The 19,059-nt window shown below is 32.9% G+C and overlaps 1 protein-coding gene across 1 annotated transcript; it reads right to left on the reverse strand.

The window, feature by feature from the left end:
- Window positions 1–2,623: 2,623 nt before the first annotated feature.
- LOC108468252 (uncharacterized) lies at window positions 2,624–3,981 on the reverse strand. The gene is made up of 3 exons (XM_017769144.2): window positions 3,766–3,981; window positions 3,254–3,676; window positions 2,624–3,142 (listed from the first exon to the last, which is right to left on the reverse strand). Exons 1-3 carry the CDS (start codon window positions 3,979–3,981, stop codon window positions 2,624–2,626), a joined length of 1,158 nt encoding a protein of 385 aa, XP_017624633.2.
- Window positions 3,982–19,059: the final 15,078 nt, after the last annotated feature.

Genomic DNA, 19,059 nt, shown 5'->3' on the forward strand with positions numbered 1-19,059 from the left:
GCATTCTGGCATTCCTCATCCCAAGTACCTGGGTTATGTTTTCTAAGGAGGAAAAATATAGGATCACATTTCTTGGTTAATTGTGAAATAAACCGAGCAATATAATTCAACCTTCCAAGAAAACCCTGAATTTTCTTCTGAGTATGTGGTGGAGGCAATTCTCGTATGGCTCTAACTTTGTCTGAGTCAACTTCTATTCCCTTTTCGCTGACCACAAAGCCCAATAATTTTCCCGACTTAGCTCCGAAGGTGCACTTTGCCGGATTAAGCTTCAACTGAAACTTCCTTAATCTCAGGAACAACTTCCTCAAGACTTCAATATGCTCTTTCTCTGTTCGAGATTTGGCAATCATATCATCAACATACACCTCAATCTCTTTCTGCATCATATCGTGGAATAAGGTCACCATAGCCCTTTGGTATGTTGCTCCTGCATTCTTCAACCTAAAGGGCATTAGCTTGTAACAAAAGGTGCCCACAATGTTATGAATGTGGTTTTATCCATGTTTTCAGGATACATCTTTATCTGATTGTACCCTAAGAAACCATCCATAAAGGAGAACAACGAATATCCTGCTGTATTGTCTACCAAAGGGTCGATGTGCGGTAAAGGAAAATTGTCCTTCGGGCTAGCTTTGTTTAAATCTCTGTAATCAACACACATTCGTACCTTCCCATCCTTCTTAGGGACAGGCACAATATTAGCCACCCATTCTGAGTACTTAACTTCTTGTAGGAATCCAGCATCAAACTGCTTTTTGACTTCTTTTTTTATTTTTAGCACAATATCAAGCCTCATCCTTCACAATTTTTGTTGAACTAGGTTGCAATCTTGTCTTATGGAAAGACGATAGACCACGATATCAGTATTCAATCCCGGCATATCCTGATATGACCATGCAAATATATCTTTAAATTCACGTAGCAACTCAACAAGACCTTGTCTTGTTTCCTTAGCAATATGTGTGCCAGTTTTCACCTCTTTCCCTTCCTCCAAGGCTACATCCTCTATTGCCCCTTTCTCATGGAGTAGGATTTGTTTCTCCTCTTGTTTCACCATTCTCAACAAATCTGGAGACATGTCACAATCCTTGTCATCTTTAAAATCCTGAAGTTCTTCTAAACACATGTCTTGCTCAAAAGAGAATCTAGGATTTGTAGTATCAGTGCTTATGTTATTGATATCTAGGGACTTGCGGGGTACGAAAGAATATACAAAGAATGAATAAATTTTAGGAACGTTTATTTATATGTTATGAATGAAATGGAAAAAAAAATTTGAAAGAATTTAAAGGTCAAAAGAATATTGAACGGTATAAAAGAATATTCACTCGAATTCATAACAAAAGTTGCTTTTTATTGAAATACAAATATCTGAACATGAGCCTATTTTACAAATGAAATCTTACTATTCCTAGGCTTTAGAGCAATAAGAGTGTTCTGAAAATTACTCTGAAAAATCTTTAAAAACTACAGGAAGTTCTTCTGCAACCCAATTGTTTAAAGAGCTTCCCGGTTCGTAAGGGCGAATGCCCTCAAGGTTTCCTCGTTCAGACTCTTCATTATGCACAGCATTGATGTGATAACTTCCTTTTCCGAGCAACCCTCTCTTAGGGTGAATTATCTCTCATGATATAAAAGTTTGTGATATATGAGGTAACGTCATCAATTCCCACTCAACTTCTCTTCCACTTAAACGCGCCCTTCTTCTTTCTTGACGCTTCTCTATTTCCTTCCTTATTTGCTTGTGATCTGGCCTGTAACCCAAGCCAAAACGGTCTCTCTTCTCCTTTAGTTCTAGAATTTGAATCCCTCCTTGAAGATATCTTTCTAATCCTTTTCCTGGCAAGGCTCCTTTCCCTATTGTCATCTGCAAACCCATTCTTATGGTTCTGGATATCCTGGGCACCGGCACCTCATTCCCCTCTGAAATGAATGTTGTATTAACGAATTCTAATGAACGAAAAGAGCACTCAATAGCCTCCTCATTTACTTCTACATAGGGTGCGTTACTGGTAACTGTCGTTATAATGTCTTCTTCCGCATTTATGGTGACCAGCCGTCTATCTACTACTAACTTCAATTTTTTATGCAAAGATGAGGGCACCGCTCCTGCGGAATGTATCCAAAGCCTCCCCAACAAGCAATTATAAGAGGGCTTGATGTCCATCACTAAAAAGTCCACCTCATAAGAGTTTGGCCCAATCATCAAAGGAATATCAATTCTTCCTATGACCTTTCTCTCCGTACTATCGAATGCTCTCACTATATTATGGCATGTTTTCATGTGAGAACTGTCTATGGGTAATATGTTCAATATGGATAATGGTAAGACATTTAAGGCTGATCCATTATTAATAAGCACACTCGGCAATGTATGCCCCTTACAGCGAGTGGTGATGTGTAAAGCTTTAGCTGATCCCATGCCACCAGGTGGGATTTCATCATCATTGAAATAGATGAAATTGTTAGCACTTATGTTACTAACCAAACGATCCAACTTATTGACGGATATATCATTAGTAACGTAAGTATCATTGAGCACCTTCATTAATGCTTCCCGATGTACCTCTGAACTCAGAAGCAAAGCCAACACTGATATGCGAGCTGGTTGTTTGCGCAATTATTCAACCATGCTGTACTCACTGTGTTTTAAGAATTTTAGAAATTCTCTGGCTTCTTCTTCTTTTACTGGCTCATTAACCAGTGTTTCAATCCCCTTTCCTTTGTCAAAGGCTTTTGCTTTTGCGGGCTCAACTCTGACACCTTTTACATCATAACGCTTCCCACTACGTGTGTAAGAACCCTCATCTTGAACCTCTTTATAAGCACTAGCTATATCCTCCTTCTCCGACATTGTTACATTGCAGTCATAATTCCAAGGTACCCTCTTATTATCCTTATAAGGAAAGGAAACAGGTTTGTGAATAATGACTTTTGGTACTGTTTGTGTTTCAACTTTATTATTCCTTGGTAGAGAAATAATGATCCTTGGCCGGTTGACTCTTTGATTCTTTGGTCTACCCTCTAATGTGCATATATGTCCCTCATCTGAGCCAACTTCATAGAATTCCAGCTCATTATTATCCATAAGGCTTTGTATCAAAGCCTTAAACTCCTCACATTCGTGGATCTCGTGTCCCTTTTCTACATGGAACTCATAGTAGTCCTTAGCTCATTTATTTCCCTCTTCAAAGATTATCATTTCTCTTTTCACCATTTCTTTCCAGATTACTTTCATCGGCATTCTTACCCCAGCGACGTCCTCTTTAATCCTCTTCATACCAGTATCCCCAATTATGTTTACCCCTTGATCGCCATGATTTAGAAACGGGTTCTCATCACTAGCGGTATCGTCAAATTTTACAACCCCTATCTTGATAAGTCTTTCCACTGCTTTTTCAAAGCCAGTGCAATTTTCGATCGAATGCCCCGATATCCCTGCATGGTATTCACATTTGGCGTTTGCATCGTTCCATTTGATATATGGAGGTTGCAGTGGTTTCAAATGAAAAGGAGCTATTGCATGCGCATTAAATAAACTTTGATAAAGCTCTCGATACGTCACCGGAATAGGCGTAAATGAGACCTTCTCAGAATTTTGTCTCAAACCAGATCCCTGCTTTTGAAAATCCTGTTGCCCAACTGTAGTTGCTCTGGGTTGACTAACCGTAATCTTTTTTGAATTATAACTACTCATATTGTTCAGCTCATTATCTTTCCTTCTTGGGGCCGGTCTTTTAGCAGTTTCCCCCTCTATCTTGCCACTCTTATGGCATTCTCAATCATTTCTCCTGCCATAACTATATTAGCAAAGCTCTTGATGGTACTTCCAATCATATGAGTAATGAATGGGGCCTTCAAGGTGTTAATGAATAGCATGGTAGTTTCTTTCTCCAAGAGCAGTGGTTGAACTTGCATGGAAACATCTCTCCATCTCTGTGTATATTGCCTAAAACTCTTATTAGGCTTCTTTTCCATGTTTTGCAAAGTGATTCTATCAGGAGTCATGTCAGTCACATGATTATATTGCTGCATAAAGGCTTACGCTAAGTCTCTCCAAGAACCAATCCTTACGTGACTCAATTAATTGTACCACCTAGCTGCTGCCCCAACTAAACTATCCTGAAAACAATGAATCAATAATTGATCATTGTTTACATAGCCAGTCATCCGCCTACAGAACATGGTGATATGGGCCTCTAGGCAAGTAGTCCCATTGTACTTTTCAAATTCTGGCATTTTGAACTTATGGGGAAGCACCAAATCTGGGACCAAACCAAAGTCCTTGGCATCAATTCCCTGATGATTATCAGCCTTTTCCAATACCTTAAATTTCTCCTCTAACCATCTACAACGTTCCTCTAATTGCCTTGATGATTCAAACCTCATCTCTTTCCTCTAAGCCACATCTAAATCAGGGATAACTGGATTGGTAGGGTTATCTCCTGGGTTGAATTCTGAGCCAGTTTGAAAGTTTATAGGTATTCCAACATCAACTTGCCCATGTTGAGGCCTTATTGTGATGGACGGCCTTCGGAGATATGCCTTAGGTTCAGCTTGTACATGGGGTGGAGTAAAGCCCGGAGGATGATCTTCATTATCTTCTTCAATGACGGTCATAGGAGCCTTTCCTTTATCCGTCGCTCCTTTCAGCAGCTGAGCCATCTCAGTCATCATATTCCTTTGAGCCTCCAACATTTGATCATTCATCTCCTGTTGGATTTTCACCAATTGTTCTTGCAATTGCTCTTACATTTCTTTCTGAATCTGCTTAAGTCTTTGATCCATATTCTTTGTCTTAGCGCGTGTACCGTAAGGATGTGTTGCTTCCAGATTTTCCTTTCTCTTACTCTCTCTTCCTCCCTAATAATTTTAACTAATTAGGGTCTTTCTATAAATTTGAATGCATATGATACGATGATATGTAAGTGCATGAATGCAAAAAGATATCGATTCTGATTTAGTTTCTTTTTAGAAAATGTTATTTAAGAAACAAAAATCTTTACATAAAGCAAATTACAAATACGCTTTCGCCCTCAGGCCCAGAGTTTTAACCCTATCCAATAACAAAGCTAACTCTTAACCTCTATCTGACACTGACTCATACTTTGTACTTAATACATTGGCTTGCATTGCCATATCTTGCAGATGATCAGCAACCTCTCGAATCTGGACTATAGCTTCTCCCATGAGATAGTCTCTATCTCTAACTTGATCCTGAAAATGGTGAAGCTCTCCCTTCCAATGTCTCTCTCTTGCCTCGAGCTGCTCAATCTAAAGTTCACAATTCTGCAATGCTGCTTCCAACCCTTCAATACTGTGCTTCATTTCCTCAATCTTGTTCAGACTTGCCTTTAACTCGACCGCAGAGTTACGACTTCGGTGATGATGAAAAGATCGTCCAAACTCAGTCACTTTAGCTTTTAATCCTTGATTCTCCTTCTCTAGGGCCTGATTCTGCGCTTGCATCTCTTGAAACTTCTTCTTCCAAAACTCAACTTTGGCTCTTTCTTCTTGAACCTCTTGTTGCCACTGCTCTGAAGATTTCCCCAATCCAGCTCTCTTCATTGATAACTGTGTCTTCTTATATTGCGTCTTCAAGTCATCTCGGTCTTCCTTAATCTTCCTCTTTTCTTTCCTCACTTTTTCGACCTCAATTTTCTGAACGTCGACGTCTAAGCTTAGGTAAATCTTTTCCTCCTCAAGCCTCTCTATCTTTCTCCCGAGCTCCAAATTCTTCCTTTCGAACTCTTGCTTTATGACTTCTAACTTGGATGGAATCACTCGTAAATTTTCCTTCATCGATCGAGCAGCCCCCAAACTTGGCCTAGGGATGTTATCATTGATCCTCTTACTAAACCACCCTTTGTATTCAAGAGTTGTGGTCGGACCTTTAGTCAGAATCTTCACACAGCAAATCTTCTTCCAAGCCTCAGAAATTTCTCGCATCTTCTTCTTATAATGATCTCCCTTATATAAGAAATCACTCTGAGCTAGCCCTTGTGTTGCCGGTATAAACTGCTCTGCCTTTTATTGCCTTAAGACGAGTAATGATGCATAACCAACAACTCCCCAAATTCCAGGAAGAGGTACCCAATCAAAGCTTCCGCAACGATAAAGGATTTCGCTAGGAGTCATCCAAGGGGCTTTCCACATAACATCTTCTTCTTGGAGATTCTGAAGTATTTCCAACCACCTTTCCTCTGTAATGTCATCCCTCCTTGGTATAGCTGCTGCTTCCTTTAAGGGAGAATAATCTTTAAAGAACACTCGGCAAGGAACCTTATCAACCTTTCAAAAGTGACTGTGGAACCAAACTAACAACAACTGTGCGCATCCAATGAACCTTCCCTCTCCAACTCTCCGACATGCATTCAAAGATCTAAATGTCTCAGCTAGGATTGTAGGTACAGGTGTATTCTGCTTACCTAGTCGATCGAATAAATTCGTGACTGCCTCATCTATGTATCCCATAGCTTTTGGAAAAATCACTAAACCATAAATACTTAAGGCCAGGACATCAACCTTTCTCTTCACATCTGGGTGTGCCAATATTAGATCCCTCAAACTTGTCCACGGAATGCATTTACCCTCACCCTTTTGTTGGATTCGAGCTGCGGCCCACTGTTCACTCATCCCTGTGATCATCATTAATTTCTTCATGAAAGTCGGAAGATTAGCAGCCCTAACATAAGCTTTGTTACCTTGAATTTTCGGACAACGAAGCAAAGTTGTATCCTCCTCCAAATTAGGCACTAAGTCTACCTCTCCAAATGTAAAGCAACTATAAACAGGGTTCCAAAACTGTACCATAGCTAAAAATAGATGCTTATCCACCTTGATGTCTAACAAATAGGGAAGATCTCCATAATTCTGGTAGAACAACTGCTTAGTCTCGTCATTCCATTGGGTCCAAATGTCTCTCAACTCCTGAAACTCATTCTGTGTCGAATTAATACGAGTGAAGTCCCATAACTCTGATGTATACCCCTCGGTGACACTATCTCCTTTCTCTAACTGGGTTTTCCCTGACCAAGTACAGAGAGAGGTGTTGTCCTCCACTTTATCAAGATATTCGTTCCTCATTACAAAACTTTCTAATCTAGAAATCAAACTTTGAATCGACACCTTTAAATGTTGAGTGACATGCAATGATAGCAAAATAAAATAGGTCAGTATCATATATAAAAAGTATAATAAACAAGCACTTATAAAGGTAGCTTACTAAAGGCTATCACTATACTCCCTAGGGTAAGCACTTAAAGTTCACTATATGCGTTTTAGTTCTAAAGTGAGGGTACCTGAACCACTAGATTCCTCGGTCCTCACCCATTATAGGCTCATATGAACCAAGTTCGGTTCAGGGGGACACATTTCTCTATGGCCATACGGAGATGAAAATCCCACGAAGACATAGGTACAGATGTATCCCGGAAGCAATCCACTAGCCCATGCGGAGGTGAAAACCTCATGAAAGTATAGCTTCTCACTCCCACTTAAAGGTGCGACCACAACGGTTATGCAAATGCAATGTGTTCGAAAATAACAAACATATGCAACAAACATATGAAAAAGGATCGATATTTTTTTAAGTCGTTCCAAATTTTTGACATTAAGATAGAAAATAATAAATTTTGGCTTGACTATCTTATTGTCCCCAGCAGAGTCGCTAAGCTGTCGAAACCTCTTTTTTAAAAGGGATGGAATCTTTAAAAACGGGAGTCGCCACCAACCTTTTTAGGTGTGGTTAGATCACCTTTATAAAACATTTTGGTTTACGAAAAATGCGAGAAAACAGGTTCGGGAGTCGGTTACGCACGAAGAAGGATTAACACCCTCGCAATGCCCAATATTGGTACCAAATTGAATAGTTTTTTGTCTTAATGTCAAAAGTTTGAAAGAATTTAACAAAAGGATCATTTTTTTTAAAAAAAAAAAATGGAATAATTTGAGCTGAAAATCAAGATTCTTTCATTTCAAAATAGTGCAAACATCATATCCAGCATGATTGGACACGATATTCTTAAACTTTAGTAACTAAAATCATCTTGTGATTTACAAAATCTATTTAAAAGGATACTTTAGACATTTAGACAAACGAGAAATCGCAACCCAGCATGTTAGGGCACTACTTCCCGAATTCCTAAATACAAAAGATATTGCCTCGTTTTTTAAAATTCCTTTGGATTAAATGAAATATAAAACTTTAAAAGCGATGATGCGTTTAACCTATTAAAAAATCAATATTAAACTAATTAAACTACATACTTTAACATTTCATGCAAATATAATATAGAAAATGATAAATACGACATAAATTACATAATATACATTAGCATTTCATGCATATATAATAACATAAATATACACACATTATTATTTCATGCAAAATACAAAATAGCAAAATAATGAATATAACAATACAAATTACACATATATAATAGTATTTCATGCGAATATAATCTTAAAATAACGACATAAATAATCAATTTTCATACGAATATATACCAATAACAAAATAACATAAAAATAACAAATATCCCATGAGATAAAATTAACATATTAAAACAATACCAAATAAATACAAAAGGATAAAAACAAACAAATTAAAAAACAATTTGAAAAATAAATGAGGGAAAAAATATTTAAAGTAATATATAATTAATAAAAGAGTAATTTTAAAAAATACAAATATATTATATGATATAATAGCTTAATATATATTTATATAAATAATACTATATTAAATATGTGCAAAACTTTATAATAAATTTTAGAATTTTTCATAGCATACTAAATAATTAGCAATGATATATATATTATTTAATAATAGTATGCAAATTTTAAAATTATACATAATAATAAATATTGAAGTCATATAAAATATAATAAAAATAATATAATGAATAATATATATAGTAAAATGATATAATATATTATAAAATATATAAATAAAACATAGATAAATAATAATAATAAACAGCGCATGAGTAAAAATAATATATATAATAAATCATTTATATATACACATAATATTTATAGTAAAAATAAATAATATATAAAATATTTAAAATAAACTATATATGAAAAAAATAGAAAGGACAAAAATTAAATGGAAACAAAGCTCTACGGTAAAATTTAAAAAAATAAAAAATCCTAATTGAAACACGCTATAAAGCTTGAGGGACTCACTGGGTAATTTGACCCTAATCCCAAAACGGTGTCGTTTCCCAAAATAAGTTTTATAATTGCAGCTAGGACCAAATTGCAACAAAAATAAAAGGTCAGGGCCAAATTAAAATAAAATAAAATGAAATTAAAAATGCGGAAGGATTAATTAGGCAATTTGCCCTTTAAACAAAAAAGCGCGGATCTTATCCGGGTCACGGGTAAGCGCGCGGATCCTAGCTTTGAAACGACGCCGTTTTGAAGCTTATCGTTTTAAGCAAAACGACGTCGTTTCTATGAGGCTATAAAAGCCAACTTTCAGCCTAAAAATCATTTTAAACCCGTCTTTAAAAAAAATTAAAAAAACCTCTGGAAGAGGATTGAGGCCAACCTCTCGAGACTCAGTCGAGCCTCCGTCCACTGGCTCCCACGCCTCTGCGCCATGCAAATCAAATCGCCACATCTGACGGGAAGCTGGAAAGCTTCATTTTTTGACGCGAATCCGGCGGTAAGTCTTTTTCGTTTTATTTTACGATATTTGTATGTATTTATAAAGAAAAAAAAAAATGAAATAATCACCTCTGTTTCTTTAATCCACTGCTGGTCTTTTATTGTATATATGTGTATATAAAAAAAAAACAGTAGTCTTACATCGTTCTTGATTCGGGCTTTTATAGCCACTGAAAAATATATTTACAATCTTGATTTTATTTCTTGCTATATTTGTTTCGTCTCTGCTGTTTCTTTCCCTTTTTGCAGGTAACAGTGAGAAATCCGGTGATGAATGTGCTGGCGTCGATTCGTGCGCTGATTACGGTGTGATATGGAGCCGGAGTCACGGCACCGATGAAGCCCACTAGAACGGCGCAAGACGAAAGGGCGTGACGCTTGGGGTACTTGCGGCGTGAAGTTTCTGGAAACCCTAGGGTTTTCAGATTCGGTTTAGGCATTGGGCCTCGCTTGTTTAGGTTTGGTTTGGGTATTTGGGCTGTTGGGTTTTAGGTATAACCGGGTATAGGGTTAATGGGTCCTTTGGGCTATGTAAATGGGCTAACAATTTTGGGTTTTGTAAATGGACTGTAAAACTTTTATTAATTTATTTAATTTTTGTTTCTGCTTTTATTTATTTATTTTATGGGCCCGGGCAAATTTGGGCTATTACAACATACAATAACTATTGAAAGCTTGGGGCATAAACTCACGAACATTAGCAACATGGATTGTTTTAATTGCATAATCTGAAATTAATCATTTAAACAAGCAATCTTGCAAACGACAGGTTACGAGTTGATAACGCACGTGATTATTTTGTAGATGCATCTACCAAAATCATATAATATCAAAATCATTCACATGGTGGATGAATGAGCCCATTTTCATTTCAGAAATGCAAGACATTAAATCTCAACTTTAGCCAGTGAGTTTGTAATAATCAATTATCATTGAGAACAAGCAACACATGAGAATTCTTTAAATTAAAGAATCTTTTGGTTCTTTAATAAATGTCTATATGAATTCTCAATTAATTTTCACATCATATATAATCCAGGATGGTCTAACTGGTCACGCTAGATAGTAAATGTATTTGTATCACTAAACTTCTGTTTTACTTTAACATGTTTTTCAATTGTACTAATAATGTCAATATAAATTTTGACAATTGATAATTTTATCGTTATTCTTTTTATTTTGTATCCACATGTAAGCAATATTATGATATTTACTTCTGGAAATGTCTACATCAATGTGAAGTCAATATTGTTATTAACTCAATAAAAGAAATATAATTTGCAAACAACTATTTGCAATATTCACTTTAGGGAATTTGCCAAAATCTTCAAATGTTCAAATTGACATTAATAATCAAAAGTGATTATACAATTTGTTATATTTATTGCAAACATTCACTTCAAGGAATGTGCAAAAAATAATTTGGACAATAATGTAAGCATATATCATATTCCTTACCAATAAGATTATATAGATATCATTCGCTTTAAGGAATGATTAATTAGTATGAATCATTAGTCATTTTGTTCTAAAAATGAACAAAAAGCAACATTTCAAATCTTTCATCTTCTTTTTATTTATTTGTCAATAATGACAAGAGGTTCCATTTTATAATTGTCATGTATTACTACATTCATTTCGAGGAATGGAGTAAAATCAGTGAAACAAATAGTTCATTATTTTGTTTGGCCTTAAGAAAGCATTAGATCAATCCAAAATACTTTTAAAGTCCTTTTCACAAGAGTTTTTCATCATCAATTAACTAGAAAGAAATAACTAAGTCATGCATGGAGTTTATTGCAAATCAAATGTACGAATAAAACTGACAGTTAAAATATCAAACCTGATATAATGCTAGTGCTAACAAAAAATTCATAAACCATTGCATACATGTATGAGATTTACTTCAAAATCATACATCTCATGTTCATTAAAACTTTTCCATTTATAATTGCTCATATAATTTCTCTAAATAATTAACAAATATAAAGTGTATGAACTACCTTTAATAATTTTACGAAAGCAACAAGTTTTGTAACGCCCCAATTTTCGGGAATTCTGTGAATGTTGTCATAGGTTTAATTATGTTAGTAGGCCTCTAGAAGGCCCAAGCTTAAGATAGAACCCGACAATTTTAGTTAATTTTTGTTCCATAAGAAAAAGGGGGTGAAATTATGAAATAGGACCTATGTGAAAATGTTTGAAAATGCTATAGGCTAAATTGAAGTGGCCAAATAAATAGGAGTGCAAAATAGGAGGATTTGCATGACAAACCTCCCATTTTACATGAAGTGGCCAGCCATCATGTTGTTGTAGACAAAATGTACACTTGATATCCATAATTTATGGTACAAATTGATACAAATTGATAATAGGTTAGGTAAATGTTCCATGATAATAGGTTAGGTAAATGTTCCATGATAATGGGTTGGGTAAATGTTTCATGATAATGGGTTAGGTAAATGTTTCATGATAAGAATTTCATGTCTTTTGTATTAAAGAATTAAATGGATGGAATATGAAGTTTTATTAAAAGAAAAAGGGGTGAAAAGAACAAAGTTTTGTCCATCTTTGTTCATCATAGCTGAAAGTTAGAGAAGAGAAAGGAGAGGAGAAAGCTCTTGAGTATTCGGTCATTAGGAGGAGGAAAATTGAAGGTAAGTTCTTGGTAACTTGCTTCTATTTTGAGGTTCATAAGTTCTTCTTGATTCTACCTTAACTCTTGAAGCATATTTTGGTTTTGGTTGTATTGTGAGCATTTGGTCATGAATTAAAATGAAGGAAATGGTTGTTGTTTCATGTTCTTTTGATGAAAAATGGAAGATAGGTGAAGTTGAGCCAAACAAATGAACATGCATGTGCCTTAGATGCTAAAGGGAAAAATTGGCTAACATGTTGTGCTTTAAAATGATGAAATGGAGATTATACTTAAGTAAAATCATAGATATGTGATGATTGATTGGTGATATACATGTTTAAATAACATGCATGCAAGTTATGTGTGAAAGAGTGAATTTGGTAATAAATCTGCTTGGGACAGCAGCAGTAATGTGACTTTGGAAAATCACCATAAATTGTGGGAAATGAATTAGAAGCTGAATAAATTATGTAGCTGAATAAATTATGTAATTAAAGCTTATTGAGTCTAGTTTCTAATGAAATAAACAAGAACATATTTTGAATTCTGTACAATGAGAAATTTGATTCGTAATGAAGAGTGGTCAGATTAGTCAAATAGTGAAACATGGGAAACTTTGAGAAAAATCTGGTATTGATTGGCTAAACCAAAATTCTGAAAATTTTATGGATAGAAGATATATGAGTCTATTTTCAAGGAAAATTAACGGAACTTGATTTGGAGTTTCGTAGCTCCATTTGTAAATGATTTAGTGACTGTTGCTCGGAAGACAGCTTGCAGTGAAATTATGATTATGTGGTAAACATTGACAAAATTTGTTAATGAGTTGCTTATTGTTTTCTTATAAGCTTACAATGATCTGTAGGTGTGGTTGGCGAATATTGTAAGGGGTTAATCGTAGTTTGTATTTGAATAGTTAGATTAACGTGTTAGTAATCCAATTGTAGGCGGTTCGTGTGTGGATCTCGTCGGCATATAAATCGCAAAGCAGTGTGTAACTAACACCCTCTTTCTTAGTCTGGATCGGCAAAAGTCGAAAAGTCAAATGCCGAAACCGGTATTTTGTAGATTTGCGAGTGTGCGAATGCTCGTGAGGTAAATCGATTAATGTTTTTGGTAAGCTGCAAAATTTGGACTGCAAAGTGCATGATTTACGTGCCTCGATATTTTTGGGCTTAATGAGCCAAAATTGGAATGATGGGCCAATCTGCCCAATTCGGTAAGAACCCTCGGTAGTGATTACATTAGTACGTGAAAGGTAGGAATATGCATGAAAAACCCTAAAATAGATAAATTACTGAAATACCTTTAAAAGTGAAAATTTATAGTTTTACCCTTAAGAGATAAATTACCAAATACCCCTAGGGTTAAATTGACCTAAATGCATGTTTGATTTGTTGTTATTTATGCATGCCATGTTGTTATTATCGATGCATGGACCGGGATATTGACGGAGGAAGTACTGAAAGTGGCTTGTCCACGTCTTGGAGGCTTTGCCTCAATTCTTTGATAATGAAGCGAGCAAAGGTTGCAAGCTGTGGAGTGTTGAAATTTGGGTGGGTTGAGCTATTCCCACATGGAGTGTATGGTGGTACGGTGGAGTGTAGTGGTTGGTGGGTTGAGTAGTCTCCCAAATGGGCTTGTATATGTTTACTGATGTTGCATGTATTTTGAAATGGGCCTATGGGCCATCTTGTTATCTGAATAAGGGCTAAGGCCCGGTTATTATAATCTGAAAAGGGCTCGCCCATACCACTTATTACTGAATGGGCTTAGGCCCAATAGGCTTGAGTGACTTGGGCTTTGAATGGGTTTTCCTTACACTGAGTTTCCCAAACTCACCCCTTTTATTTTCATCCACGCAGAAATCCCCAACCATAGTGGGCTTGGGTCGTGAGGGAATTCGGAGTGGCCACCCGTTCTGAAAGTTTGATTTTCTTCTGGTGAACTGGACATCCTTTTAATTACGTTTGAGGTTTTGGGCTTTTAAATGTAATAAGGCCGCTTATTTATTTTTGATGGTTTTTATATGTTTTATTAAGATAGATAATATTTATTTTAACTGTTGAAATTGGATAGCTTTAGGGCGCGTTTTCAAAAACAACAGTTGATTTCAAAATAACACGACAACAAGCAAAGCTTCCGCAATGAAAGTATTTTCCAAAATTAATCACTTTTCCTAAAAATGACTTAATCAAATCGGTTTCCTAGAAATATCCATGACGTTAAGGTGTGGCAATGGCGGTATGCATGTCTAGGATTGGATCCGAAGGAGCTTGGTATTAGCGATCCGATGGACTCACCACCTCTTTTCCGGTTTCCTACCGGTGCATGACTTCCTTTCACTTTAACCCCTAATGAATTAATCTTTTGAACATCAAATACGATTTTCTGGACTTAGAATGGAAATTTTTTTTTTTACGTTTTGATGTGGCATGCCGGATCCGGCCATAACTTCTGGGCCGGGTTTGGGGTGCTACAAGTTTCCTAGGGTTGTATAGTAAGAAAATATAAGGCATTTACAAAATCAAACCACACAAGTTGTTTTAAATTGATTATACAAACGGAATTTATAGAAATGCAAACGGTCAAATTAATATAGTCATTCTCATTTTTAAGTTTATGAAAATGTTTTCAACAAAAAGAATTCAAGAATTAAAAATGGCAATAATTAAACTTGAAATTCAATATTAGAATCAACCCAAAATCAATTTAGACATTTTTGAAAAATTGTCTTTAGAACTACGATATATGAGTATTGAAAAATTTCAAATTGTATAACCAAAATAATAAGAGACATTAAAGGAACATAAACTATATTCGAACAAAATCAAATATGAACAATAATAAATTACATAGGTTTATTAACACAAATTTACATATTGATATGTTTTAGCCGATACATCATTTAATTATAAAACCTACTATAGCAACATAAAGAAGTTAATCAATATTCATTTTCATGAACAAATAAGATGTTTGAAACCATAAGTAACCCATGGAACCAAAACTTAAAGTAAAATCATCTCAAATATTTAAACCATATATCAAATTGATTTAATATCTAAAGATGCTATTATTGAGAAAAATGTAAAGATAGAGATCTAATTAAGTCGATGTACATTTCTTGTTCAACTTGTTCAACGAAGTCTTGATGATTTTATCAATAAGTAAGCAAATTTAAACTCCAATAGTAGACTTTGAATCCAATCAAAATTTATCAATAGCAAACTTTGAGAATGAATCTTATTTCACAATTTCATATAGATAGTGATATCAAATCCTTCACCGTTCTTAATAACATAAAAATAAAATAAGTTAATCAAAATAATTATAATTGATCATGAATTAGCTAAAAAAAATCAAATATGAAACGTTAAATAAAAGAAACTTTCTGTAAAAACTTTGCATCTTGCCATCTAAGATCTTGGAAATCATGGAGAATAAATTTGATCGTCGATAAAAGGTTTTTATCACTTTGAGCAAGATAAATTTAATCACCGATAAAAGGAACTATCACTTTGAGCAAGATTGTACTGATAACGTGTTATAAAATAAAGAGAGATAGAGAGAGTAAAGAACAAAGAAAATATAGGAAGCAATAGAGAATGTAATTTATTGATCGATGGGATGATTACAATGCTTCTTCAAAGTCTCTATTTATAGGCATAAGAAGTATAAATAAAGTAGAGATCTAATTCTAATAACTATTAGAATTTAAAGTACATCAAAACTTATCTTGATCTTGATGGACATTCACTTAATAAGATATTCATAATACCTTTAAGTTTTTTGTATTTTTTTACTTTTTACTTTTTCGAATTTAAAATTATAAGTTTGATTGTAAACGAGGTTAAACTTTGTCTATTAAATTTAAATTCCTTATAATGTTATTTTTTTACATAACTATTAAGTGAGTATTTTTTAAGCTTAGGGTGTAAAAAGCTATTGAACTTTTTCATGAAGAGCAATTAAGCCCCCTTTTTTTTTTCCACTCAATTGGGTACTTGAACTATCAAAATGTATCAAAAAGGCATTTTGACTTTTAACTTTAATTGTTGACCGTTAAAGTTAATGACCCCATTTTTTTAATTAAAATCATCATGTGTCGCAACACGGCGTAACTTATGGTGAAAAGTGATAAAAATTAAAAATCAATGAAGTTATAGAAAAATATTAAATATTTAGAAAAAATATTTAGAAAATATTTAAAATTATTAAAAATAGAAAAATTATAAATATCACAAAATTATAAAAAAGTAAAGAATTTATAAAAATCAATTTTTTAGAAAAATCATAAAATATATAAAATATATAGTACTATAGAAAAAAATATAATTTTTTATAAAATAGTAAAAATATAAAATAGTAAAAATATTATAAAAATTTATAAAATCAAGTAGAAGAAAGAGTTATACCGATGAATGAATTGATAGAAGCTGATAAAGTTTTTTGCATCGAAACTGCTATGGGAGTTGCTTCTATGGGGAGTGTTACATACATACATACATACATACAAATTCACTATAGATCATTACAAACATATGAAATCATATAATTTTTGAACACACAAGTACACATCATGACAAACATCGACAAGAAAGCAACACAATGAATCAAATAGTGCATGCTATGGCATGACAAAATGCAGCAATAGCTACAATGATGCTCACTTTTTCTAATATTTCAAAAGTTTGGGTAGAAATTGGTTTAAGCCAACAAGAAAAGATTAAATGTAAGTAGGAGGAGAAAGGTAAGCAAAACTAAGGAAACATTGGGTTGATTATGATTGGCTTGGGCATATTGGAGAGACACGATAATGAGATACAATAATTTTTATATTTTTTATACGAACTTTATATTTCTTTATATTTTTATAATTTTCTTACGAATTTATAAAATTTTACAATTTTTTATGATTTTTTATAAATTTTTCTAATTTTTAATAACTTTTAAATATTTTTATTAAAATTTAATAATTTTATAACATTTATTGATTTTATTTTATCATTTTTCGCCACGTGTTACGTCATGGTTGTGAAACATGGTAGCTTTAACTGAAAAAATTAGAGGCAGTTAAACTTTAACAGTTCACTGTCAAAATAGTCAAATGGTCTTTTTAATGCATTTTAAGAGTTCAAATACCCAATTGAGTGTAAAAAAAAAGGCTTAATTGCTTTTTTGGAAAAAGTTTGAGCACTTTTTAAACCCTTAAGCTTATATTTTAATACCCACTAACGTTTACATATTTTGTCAAAATGGCTCTAATTTTATTTTTGAGCATTTTTTAGCTATTAACCTTTGTTTTTTTTTAATTTGCTTTTTCTAACCGTTTTAATGAAAAAATACCGCTAAAAAAGTAAATGTAGATGATGTGGAAGTTCATATGTGAAATATTTTTAATAAGATGTAATTTATTGCTTAAATAATCTAATAAGATAATTGCATGGGAAAAATAATAAAAAATAATACATTAAATTAAAAAATAACTCTTAATTTAAAGAAAATAAACTTAATTATTTAAAAATTTTAACTCAGCAAAAAGACTTCTCAATAAATAAAAGTATGAAAGATTGAAACCTTTTGAAAGAAAAGAAATATTGAAACCTTAAATTTATTCATTAAATCATTAGAAAATGCAGTTAAAAAAAACAAAGGTTGATGGTAAAAAAAAAACTCAAAAATACAATTAGAGCTATTTTGATAAAACATGCAAACGTTAGTGGCCAAATTTATCATTAAGCCTAATAAATTTATAATGTAATTAAAAATATTTTTAAATTTTTAATAAACTAATTCATTCAATTTTGAAAATCATAAAAAATAGTAAAAATCCTTTTAAAGATGATAATAAATTGAAAACATTAAAAATTAAAAAATTAAAAATTTGAATGGCTAATATTATTCCCAATTTAAAATACTTTATGAAAAGTAAGATGAAACCTAGGTTGAACATGTCACTCTAGAAAGATCTTGACCTTCTATCAGCATTTTGAGTTTCACACTACTACATATCAAATAATTTCTTTTTGATCCCTTTTTTTATTATTATCTAATTAAACATAATAACAAATAATAAATAAAACACACAAAATTTAAGCTATCAATACGCAACTAAAAGAGAAAAATTAAATTAACTATATAAATTTTATATTTGTACTAGAAAATATGATTTTTTTAATAAAAATAAGTTGAAATTCGTGTTACGACTTTACCTCTTAAAAATATTATAAATTAATGTAGAAAGCAAAATCAAAACTAAATTGAGAAAAGAAAATGTTAAGTATATTAGATTAGATTAGATCTTAAATATTAATTTTAAAGTACAAAAATTAAAAAAATAAAAACTTCCTTTGGAATAATAAATACTCCTGCAACTCAAATATTTTTAATTTGATTACTAAAATAATATTAAAGTATTTTTAAATTTAAAAATATACAATTTTTAGTTTTGCTAAAAATAAGGTTATCCATAGTAAATTGAGAATGCTTTATAAGTCATATAATAAATGAATTTTTCAAAGAAAAAATTAAAATAATTCCTTAATCAAATATCACTCATATTTTAAAAGGTCAACCTTATGATTTATAAACGTTAATCTTTTCATATTTGAAGCCAATTTATAGTTTAAATTCTATTTTAAATAGCTATCATTAAATAATAACCATTATAATAATTTGACTTTAGAGTATACTGTCAAATTAATTAGAGATGTTAATGATATTGTATTATGTTTTAT

The sequence above is a fragment of the Gossypium arboreum genome, chromosome 8 (assembly GCF_025698485.1).
Source record: "Gossypium arboreum isolate Shixiya-1 chromosome 8, ASM2569848v2, whole genome shotgun sequence".
NCBI classification, from domain to species: domain Eukaryota; kingdom Viridiplantae; phylum Streptophyta; class Magnoliopsida; order Malvales; family Malvaceae; genus Gossypium; species Gossypium arboreum.

What these genes read in the sequence shown, in the direction of transcription:
- LOC108468252 (XM_017769144.2), bottom strand. Translation starts at nt 3,981, where the DNA reads ATGGAAAAGAAGCCTAATAAGAGTTTTAGGCAATATACACAGAGATGG. An exon ending in TTGAGAATGCCATAAGAGTG is followed by an intron (nt 3,677 to 3,765) that starts GCAAGATAGAGG and finishes AATTCAAAAAAG; the next exon opens with ATTACGGTTAGTCAACCCAG. An exon ending in TTAAAGAGGACGTCGCTGGG is followed by an intron (nt 3,143 to 3,253) that starts GTAAGAATGCCG and finishes CATGTAGAAAAG; the next exon opens with GGACACGAGATCCACGAATG.